Source organism: Semicossyphus pulcher, unplaced genomic scaffold (assembly GCF_022749685.1).
Source record: "Semicossyphus pulcher isolate SPU_LCO1_2020_fin unplaced genomic scaffold, fSemPul1.0.p SCAF_7, whole genome shotgun sequence".
Classification (NCBI taxonomy): domain Eukaryota; kingdom Metazoa; phylum Chordata; class Actinopteri; order Labriformes; family Labridae; genus Semicossyphus; species Semicossyphus pulcher.
Genome location: NW_027211748.1, coordinates 9161322 through 9171726, shown reverse-complemented (window position 1 = coordinate 9171726; position 10405 = coordinate 9161322). Strand labels below are relative to the sequence as shown.

Sequence of the window (10405 nt, the reverse complement as noted above, 5' to 3'; positions counted from 1 at the left end):
CGTGTGATGTTTTGAGGGTGACTCTTTTAAAGCTACTGGATCTTTGGTTTAAAGAGTCACAATTTGAAATGCATTTCAACCCCTTAGAGTTACATTCAGATAAAAGAAAACACATGGAGCTTTGAGAAGATCTGATTCATCTGCACAAGTCATCAGCACTGTGAGCAGATGAATCGGATTAATCGTTTGAAGCTACGCACCCTGTAGCTCTACGTAATTGGAGTAAGAGCCCAATGCTTTAATAACAAACACCCCCTCTACGTCCTCCATGCATGTGTTCAGCAGTCCGCCCTGCCTCCGTCAGGCCTTAGAGAAAGTGTTAGCAGAGGAGGTACCAGGTTGGATGGGTGAGGCGTTGTTGTTGCTGCTGTTCCCGTGAGGAGTGTGCCCGTGGCCATGCAACCCGTGACCAAGCTCCTCTGTGTCCCAGCGGTCAGGACAGCGGCGGCGAGAGTTCATGAAGAAGTTGGAGACGGTGGAAAGCTCCAGGCCCAGCTGCTGCGAGATGGTGACCTGCATCTCCTTGGAGGGCCGGCGGTTCTCTCTGAAGATGGCTACCAAGGTGCGACGCTGCAGGTCGGTGAAGACCAGTCGCTGCTTCTTTGGCACCTGGTTACGTTCTCGACCTCGGTCCTCCTCCTTCCGTTTACATGCTGGGGAGAGAAAAAGCAGGCAGAGGGGGGAGGATGGAGAGAAAACAACAGAGAGGAGTTTTATTGCCATCAAAGTATTCTCATGTGAATGTACTGAACACAAAATACAGAATTAGGTGAAGACTAACAAATGATGGAACATCTGTCTACAAGATAAGGACAGGATGGCTTGGACACCTAATAATGACATGAAGGGAGAGACGGACAATTAAAACGGTTAAAGGGCAAATGCAGTGTGATGTTGAATGTGTTGTTAAAATGTAAATGTATATCATGACTGAATGATAGGGTTAGAAAGGAACACATTTGGAGCTGAAACTAACAAACCACAAAGTAACATGTTACAGGAGGACATGCGGCCGCAGGAGGGAGAATGGAGAAGTGAAAAGGAAGAAAGGAAAGCAAAAAGTCAGTCGGAAAAAAATTAATTGACTTCCCTAGGAGATATTTGATCGTGATACAACTTTAAAAGTTAAATCTGGCCTAAACTGTGCTTTCAATTTGCAGTACTAGAATCCTCATGATACATTTAATCCCCATTAAAGTGGCTTTTACAAGTTTGCACCTTTATCGTGATCTGCTTTAGTATACTAACGTTTTTTTATATTGACTTCTTACCACCCAGGAAGCATTCGTTTATCTACTTCACTGCGTTATATAATCCACTTGAGGAGATCCGAAACTAGTTTAAGAGTTACCCAGATCATCTCTGTTGCCTGAACTGCATACATTTAGAGACAATCACATATGTCTTATGTGACTATCTTCACCTGTTGTATTTCTTGTGAACTTGTAAATGCAAAATAAACTTTTAAGTGTGTATAAAAGGACAACTGTCCTTGAATGCTACACAAGTAATAGTTTACTTAAACGGTATAGAACATGGTAATAACATTAAGCAGCCTAATTGTTAACTGGGATGGATTCTCTTTTTCAAACAACTTTCAAATACCCACAGGTTGATTTTCAAAGTGGAGTGAAATGAAGTGAAACCAGTGGCCTCCTGGAGGATAGGAAATCAATCTGAAAACTTACAGAGGGCTTTAAACACGGTCATCAGTAATGTAAAGTGGAATGTACAGTTTGAGGATAATGGGCTACAACATGCAAACCCACCAGTGGGGTTATTAAATGTTAGTATACTGGCTACATATTGAATTGTTATTTATTCTGTGTGAACAATCGAGTTTAATCCTACTTTCCTGGGTTTAGTGGTACAATTGTGTTTTATTTTAGGGTTGTTATGGTGAACAAATAGTTTGCACTGTGGGTCTGTGTGTGTTGTTGAAACTGGAGGAGCGTGATGTGAAATGCTGACAAAGAAGCGCTCTCTCGTGCCTGGCTGCACCGTCAGTAGGCTCGGCTCGCGCTGTGGAGACTGGAGGGAGTCTGTTCTGTTCTGCTGCCCTAAAAAGCTGCAATGATCGATTTTCCGCGGTTTTCTCCCGAACACGTGGTCCAGTAATCAGGGCTCCCTTCCCCACCCGATCGATTCCCATCGATCCGCGAGACCGAGGTGTGTGTGCGTGCGTGCGTATGCGCGCGCGCGTGTGTGTGTGTGTGTGTGTGTGTGTGGCGTATGCGCGTGCACGGCCTCGCATTGGGGAGTTGAAGCTCGCGAGCGCGCTTTTGTGACAGACAGATGGAGAAGAAATTGTTTATCTGTGGAAGAACAAAGGAGATGTGGCGGAAAAGAGTGGCAGTCATTCAGTCTTGAGGAGGATGGAGGAATGTCTATCAGTGATTTTAAACACATGTATGGCGTGCGTGAAGGACAAAAACATTAAAGTGCAAAAGGACAAGAAGAGAAGGAAAGGTGGGAAAGAGGGAGTAATGCTGGCTGCAGTGTGGAGGTGGTGTATGCAAATGATTGATGACTGTACAGCAGGTTTAGACAACAGCAGTAAACAGATTTGACTGTGAGGGAGGATCAATATGACCGTGCACATGTGTATGCATGCCTGTGTGTGTGCATGTGTTTGCATGGCCATTGTTCATGCTTTGTTCCTGCAAGCAAAGCATAATTAATAAAGCAGATATTTCTCCTCAGCAGCAGAATCGAGGATATCTGTGTGCTCCTGATACACCACTCCATGCCTTCTCCACTTCTTCTTCAGTTGTTTTCCTCTCGTTGTTTTTCTCAATTGTTTTAATTTGCCCTCAGATTGATAGTCCCTTTATTGATTGATCCGCACTTCAGAACCATTTCATGGAACGTTTATTCAATTGGTTCAGGGCCCAGCCATGCCAGAATCTCCTCGCGGCTCTCTAAGTGCTGTCTCCAACCAAACTCAATACTCCCTAATGTAATGACTGAATGCTAGTGCTAATATAGTGATAATTTAATATGTAATGCCTGTTTTCCAACAACTCGTGCTACCGGCCATTTTACAATGCCAACACCACTCTGCTTCTCCTACACTCAGCTCCAGAGCAGCTCTGAGGCCTGCAAAGCATCGCAGCCACCCTCCCGACCAAAGAAGGAGTTAGCACACAAGGCCTGGGCTGGGTCAATACATATTTCAGATAATCAATAGATACATTTCAAATGAGACTCATCTGGCCCCCCTCCTCAGCAATGAATAGGACCACAGGGAGGGTAAAGAGGGAGCTGCTCATTAAAACGACGTCTCCTGAGATGAGAACCGTACCATCGTAGGCTATCTTTAGTCGCCTCATTACCAAATGGGCCTTTCTGAAGAGACAAGCGGTGACGCTCAGAGTCTCGAGTGGCACTTGCTTGTGTCGTCTCTTTCATATGTGCCGGTGTCAGCGACGCTGAACGGTATCAGGCAACCGCTGCTTTGATAATCTCAACCTCTAACTGATCCAGAGATTAACTCACCGGCTGTGTTAAGATGTGTCTCCTTTAAGAGCCGCTCTGCTTTATCACTTAAGTGGTTCTACTTTGTCCTGTCTACAAGGCTGAGCACTTATACACGAAGAAGAGGATGAGAGTCAGTGGATGGTGGTTGACTTTTGTTTGTTCTATCACTGTACAGGTAGAAGTATACTGCAAGGAACTTGATTACACAACCGTCTCTTATATTGTGTCGGTTTCTTTCACGGTTCCCTACAGTCCTTTTTAAGACATAATGCAGCTTGTTATGGACAAAGTGTGTGAAGTTACAGACTAGGCTATTTTTTTTAAGAGCAAAAATGTTAGAAAAATCCAGAATCTATATATGTGCATTTTCTTTGTAAATTCATTTTAAAAACTTTAGTCACAAGTTTCCTCCCACTTCCCTGAAAGTCCTAAGGTAGACTGGAGGCTACACACATCCACATCACACTTGTATAAGCTGCACATTGACCCATAATTGCACAACTTTCCCTCTTCAGCCGACAAAGAAGGATAGTATCAAAATCTGCACAGAGAAGCTCAAACATCCAAGTAACAAGCAATACTTTAAGTGTCCTCCTAAATACCACAATCAGGCATCAATACAACACAAATAGGCCTGTATCATGTGTGTTACAGGATGAAAAACAAACTTCAGACTTCAATGAACACCTGCATTTTGTCTTTAGATCTGCCTGGTGTGTTTTGAAATGCTGGAAAAACATGAGATTCTCAGATGACTCTTTTTTTTTCTACAGGTATCTTAAAAAAAAACAAAGATGAAGGCCAAGCAGGTGGATGTGAGTGAGTGTTTAACAACTATCAAAGCCTTTGATCTGGTAGAAAGGTTTACCATGAATCTAATCATCTAAAGGCAAAGAACCACACATATAAACACAAATTAATTAGTTTATATAAGCATATGGTGTGTCTTTACTTCAAAGATTTTTAAACTAACTTATAATGTGTGTCTGTGTGTGTGTGTGTGTATGTTTGTGTTTGCGTGTGTGTATGTGTGTGTAGATGAAAGGGGAAAGGGGGGCAGACGGTGAACTAACCGCACCGTGCTGCTGCTAGTCGACGGCTGGACGGACGGATGAGACCGGGCTTTGTGTCCGGTGAGACGGGCCCTCTCCCGCCCTGGACGGACGACTGCAGGCGAGAAACAGTTTGGCGTCAATCACTCTCTGTCACACCTCTCAGATGTATACGCTTATTGATTATATTGATCAGATTATTGGCCTATTCATTGCTGGGAAGTAAAGGAAAAACGCCCGAGTAGCCCTCAGCATTAGCAACACACAGCAGCGGGGAAACTATAAACCGTCCTGTTCGTCCTAAAAATCCTGTTTATCGATCAGGATCGGATTATTTGAAAGCGTTCGTTTATTTGTCGATGTAAAGCCTGTGTTGTCTTGTTGAGACGAGTGATCGGCAGCTTTACAGTCTGTCACATATCGGCTTTGAGTCTATAAACAACTGCAATGCTGCGTTTAACTGTTGTTAATGCCCCTCCGTTTTTCCTGACAAAATAGTGAAGCTTATTCTGTTAACTTCAAAACAACTCAACAGAGAATGTCTAATTAAACCTTAGGGAGCACGGGCTTCTTTTAAACTTTCGCCTACTGTTGATTTAAAAACACGGTGAAAGTTAAGGGACATAAAACGAGTTTAAACGAGCCACTGAGGGAAAAGGGAGATTTTTTTCTTTCTTACAGAAACGTTTTTCGAGGCGCTCAGAGATATCCTGTTTATCAGATGGTTTATTTTTTAAACAATACATAACTGCCACTTACTTTTTGTGATGATGAATGTTTTAAATGTGGACTTTAAATTATTTTTCAGCGTTTTACCTTTTGGAAAGGGTGTTTTACTGACCCATAAAAGAAGTCCCTGAAGTACCCTTCGTAGTTTTTCAGAGTAATACACGAAAACTGTCGGATCATTTCGGCTTTTAATTTGATAAGAACTTGAACAGCGTTTGACTCAAATACACCCAAAATGTGCAGCCTGTTAAAAAATATAAATAGATAAATAAATCGATATTTCGTTTTTTATTTTTATTATTATTATTTGTCTGTGAAGTTGCAAAATATAATCCATAACATTTAACAAAAAATATATAATTAACTGAGTGTAAAGGAAGTGTAGATTTCTTTTACCAAGCTTTTAAATAAATAAAATAGGCTAAATGGCAATTTTTAAAGACACAGAAGAGGCCCTGCCAACATATAACCCCAAGCAATAAAACACACATGCTCTCTCTCTCTCTCTCCCCCTCTCTCTCTCTCTCTCTCACACACACACACACACACAAACACAAATAGAGCTATAGAGAGTTTCTGTGTGATAAATGTCCCGTTACAATAAAGTTAAGGTAAATTGCAATTTAACCCTGATTAATCTAAATTTGAAGTTGGTTATATTTTTTTTTACACCTCTAACAGAATCTGTTGCTGTGTGAGATCAGAAGGCAGCATCCGGAGGTAATTAGTGAAGTGCTCACATTACAAAAACTATTATAAGAACTTGGATGACGAGATCCATCAAATAAACAACATATACTATCTGCCTGTTTACAGGTTTAAGTTAATAATTATCATGAGTTTGAAGGTGGCCTAAATGGGGCAGATTGACAGGACATAGTTACATATTTCTGCACCCTAAAGCCTCGTTACAGACGTCCACTTTAAACTAATAATTGCATCCAGTCTACACAATTATATTTTCATGTAGTTTTCTTGACATCAAATTGTGTTATATGATTAGTTATAATGGGGGTTGGTGGTTTTAAGTGCCACTAATATGAAATATAGGCTTTATCCTGCAAGGCCTTTGAAATATTTGTAATATGTTACGTTTTCTGCACTCTGCTGTGCTATTAAGTCTTTGTTTTCCTGTGTCAGGACACATTCAATCTCATCCATTCTGAGTGTCAAAATATTTCCCTGCAGTGTGCCAGCATTATATGCAAAATGAGCTTTGTCTGTTATACAGAAAGAGGACCAGAGAGCAGAAATGAAATAAGGATAGAATGGCAAAGGATCTGCTCTGCTGACGCTGGTACAGAGCCAGGAGAGAGAGAGAGACGGGGGGAGGAAGGAGGGAGGGAGGGAGGGAGAGAGCCGAGGAGAGCAGAAGAGAGGAAATCAATACCGATTCAGAGTGAGTCAGATAAGCCTGAACAATGTATAGTGCAGACACACTCTATAACCCAGTCACACACACATACATGTGCATGTGGAAGCACTTACACACACACACGCACACTGGGTGAAATGTGCATGCCTCTATAAAGGCACATTACAAACCCCATAAAGCATTGCAACCTTTAAAATCAAATGACATCACAACCTTGGATTGCTTTGAGGATTCGCTGACATGAGCAGAAAGAGCTCATTACTAGGACTCGATGGGAGCTCTGATGCTCTTTGTCTGACTGTAAGATGCTCTTAAGCTCTCATCTTTATATTGTGTTCCACCAGCAGCCCCCTGCACTGAATCCACTGACAAATATTGCTATTTTATTCTTATAAATGCTCTGAGATGCTTCTTTTCAGGTCCATAAACCCGTCTCTCTGATGCGAGTTTTCAGCCCTGGAAGTCTTCACCTTCCCTGCTTGTGCCGTGATGTTTGGGGTGTAAACGGCTTTCTTCAGACCCACTTATACTCTCTCTGCTGTGGTGTTACGGCGGTGTGTGGTCCTCGCCTGTTAACCACAGATTTGACTTTGCTTACCTACAGAAGATGCTGTTACAAGCGCTTACAACACCACCACCGCTCTCTGCCTCCCTCTTTCTTCCCCTCCGTCTCCCTTATACTTATCAATTATTAAGGTGGGTATTGATCCTTTCACTACCCTGCCTCTATCTGGCTGTTCACACAAAGCCCAAACCTGCCTGCCCCTCGCTCAATCAATGGCATCTCCCGGCTCCTCCAGCTTTTTTTTTCTCCACATGCCAGTTTTGCTTTTCTCGCTTTTGCACTTAAGCTGATTTTTTTTTTGTGTACATCCCAATTTGCTCCATTTGGGTTCTTTAGAAAATATGAGAAGCAGCAGACTGATATTAATCTTTCATGGCACGGAGCGAGTTCTGATGGGCATTAAAAGATAGATCTGGTAGGAGAACAGGGAGAGTGGAAAATGGCCGTGTGCATTGTTCACATCCATCCTCTCCTCGTCGTCCTCCGCTCGATGATTTTTTTGTTTTGTTTTGTTCTGTGGCGCTGATCTCCTGAAGCCAAACATCCTGCCTGCCTGTTGCCAGGTTAACCAGCCAAAGATTAGTAATATTATTGCCATATGCTTCAGAGAGAGAAAGAAAAATAGAGAGAGGGAGAGCACCAGGGAGTGGGAGAGAAGGGGGTTGGGAAGGGGAAACGGCCTTATTGATCCTCTATGTGCAAAGCCAGGCAAACACTGAGAGGACAGAGCTACACTATTAATGACACTCACCGCCTCAGCTACTAATCCTCATCTATCTATCTATCTATCTATCTATCTATCTATCTATCTATCTATCTATCTTTCTATCTATCTATCTGTCTATCTATCTATCTAACTATCTAACACTCACGTAAAGGCTGTTTTGAAGTGTAAAAAACACTTCATAGATCTCATATTGTTCATACACTGTGTTGGACTGGAGAGTCCTTATAGTTGTGTTTCTTCTGAGTTACAGAAGCCAACAAAAGACAATTGTACGCACATTGTACATGATGTTTTCATGTAATACAAGGTCTTCCTTTATTTTTCATCCCCTGTGATTTTCAGTATCAATCAGAACTCCATATTGTCTATATGGTTTCTCCTGTATACTGGTCCCTGTCAATCCCCGTCCCAGTTGCAATCAATATTTCATCAGAACAGTGCATGCAGCTAAAGGTTGCCTTGAAATTGATCTGGGGATCATACAGGCCTATTGGAGAAAGAGTTTTTACACAGTATAAAGCATGCCTTTAAACATCCCTGTTTATATCACTGATGTCCTAAAGTAGATAATAATGTTACCAGTGTTTTAAAAGGTTTATAGGCCAATGAATCCTGATGAAAGTCATGGTCACACTTTGCTTCTCTGACTCCCACTGTTACACCTGTCGTAAGTTCCAGCAATCACACCTGTCCACGGTCTAAATTTAGACCTTTGACTAACAGAGTATTAAATGTAAAACCGGAGAGAGACCGTGCGGTTATTGCGTCTTTCAGCTCCGATACGAGTATCGATCCTTGTGCCACATTTAAAAGGGAGAGTGGGAACTGGCGTATTGATCAGGCAGCCTGGGGTCACCCCGCTTCTCCCGCGCAACTAGTTGGCCCAGTAGCCCCACAACACCACCACCTCCATCACCGCTCTGTGTGTTTATGGTCGGACTCAGAGAGAGGGTGAAAAATAAAAGAGCGCCGGGGGAGGGAAACTATTTCCAGGTTTTTATTGTGAATCAATGGCGATTTGCTGTGTGCCGATCAAAAATATAGACCTGCGAATTTAGTCTACAACAGCCCGTGTAAACGCACATTTACGCGCCCAAAGCAACCATTAACATCTTTGTTTTCTAGAGCTCCAACTTCAGGATTAGACTTGTTCTTTTTCCATAAACAATATGTGTTTTTTCCAACTTTCAGGAAATAACGAAGCGGTTGATTTTAGTGTCTCAGCGCGCTTTGTTTTAGCCGGATGAACTGTCCATGGTGCTGAAATCTTTTAGGCCCGCATAAGTTTAGTGTGTCTGTTTCTAATTTGTAAAATAACGGTGGACGGTGGCCGGGCTGTTACTTCATTTTGATCAGTTTAATGTGAAATAATATTTCTGAGAGGACGGTATCTTACCGGCCAGGCGCAGAGCAGACATGCGCTGAAACTCTGGCTCCTGCAGCCACTTCCACATCCTCCTGAAGGTCTCGCGGCCTGACTTGAGTTTACTCCAGGGTTTGGGGTTCCGCAGCAGGTCTGAGAGGGTTCCCTGCGACCGGCTTAGGATCCTCTGGGCGAATATGGCCTGCGGGATGGAGTACCGCTTTAACTCGGCCGTTATCCGCTGAGCCACTTCTTTTGTGTTGATTTCCTCCGCCTGGATGCCCGACCCTGTTACTCCCTGCCCGGCTCCGTGGCCATGCCTCTCCCGCTCCCCCAGCATCACCGCGCCGTTCGCCTGCGAGTGGAGGTGACTGTGTGGGTGATGGTGCATGCCGTTCAGGTTGGAGATCATACCGTGGCCGTGGCCCCCTAAACTCCTGGCCAGGTGCTCTTGGTCACTTCGGGACAGCATGGAGGCGTGGGACTCGAACCCTGACACCGGAGAGAGCATCTTAGCGTCGGAGGGGAGGTGCGCGCTGGGGCCGTAGGCTGAGAGCGGCTGCTGGGAGTTGTGCAAAGAGCCCAGCCCGCCGGACAGAGGGGAGAGCGAGCCGTGACCCATCCCGGACACGGACATCTCTTTAGGGTAGTGGCTGTACAGGTTTCCCATGGAGGCGAGCCCCCGGTGGTCGTCCCGCATCAGCGTGAAACTGCCGCTCACGTTCCCGGCAGAGAGTCGCTGATGGGCGGCAGCGTGGTGGTGCGAGTGTGGGTGGTGGAACTTATCCGAGACGGTGGATATCGGAGGTAGATGCTGCAGAGGGGTCAGCGTGGTGTACGTGTTGCTAAGGCTCATCCCGGTCTCGCACATGCTGATGGACGGGTGCAGGTGTCCAGACAGCCCGGACGGGTCTGTCCGGTAGTCCCCACCGGAGCCCTCCAGGAGCGAGGCCATGCCGGACACCATGGCTGACCGCGCGCCTGGACCGTGCGGGACCAGATTTCGGGGAGCGGAGCTGGGGGACGGCGACGGCCGCGCGTGCGAAGAGCTCATGAGGTCTCCCGCCTGGGAGTGCGAGGAGACGCTGTGCAGGTTCTCCATGGTGAGCTCCAT

At 44.5% G+C, this 10405-nt stretch overlaps 1 protein-coding gene across 3 annotated transcripts; it reads right to left on the bottom strand.

Moving 5' to 3' along the window:
• Positions 1 to 300: 300 nt before the first annotated feature.
• On the bottom strand, positions 301 to 10405 carry onecut3b (one cut homeobox 3b). 3 transcript variants are annotated; one of them, XM_069685322.1, is made up of 3 exons: positions 9325 to 10405; positions 404 to 653; positions 301 to 367 (listed from the first exon to the last, which is right to left on the bottom strand). In XM_069685322.1, exons 1-3 carry the CDS (start codon positions 10403 to 10405, stop codon positions 301 to 303), a joined length of 1398 nt encoding a protein of 465 aa, XP_069541423.1. The 3 variants fall into 3 exon arrangements, with proteins under 3 accessions (XP_069541423.1, XP_069541424.1, XP_069541422.1); XM_069685323.1 differs by having other exon boundaries at positions 301 to 364; positions 416 to 653; XM_069685321.1 differs by having other exon boundaries at positions 301 to 653.

Coding starts and splice junctions, on each gene's coding strand:
- onecut3b (XM_069685321.1), bottom strand. CDS start 10,405: ATGGAGCTCACCATGGAGAACCTGCACAGCGTCTCCTCGCACTCCCAG. Junction 654..9,324: donor GTCTGCTCTGCGCCTGGCCG/GTAAGATACCGT, acceptor TTCTCTCCCCAG/CATGTAAACGGAAGGAGGAG.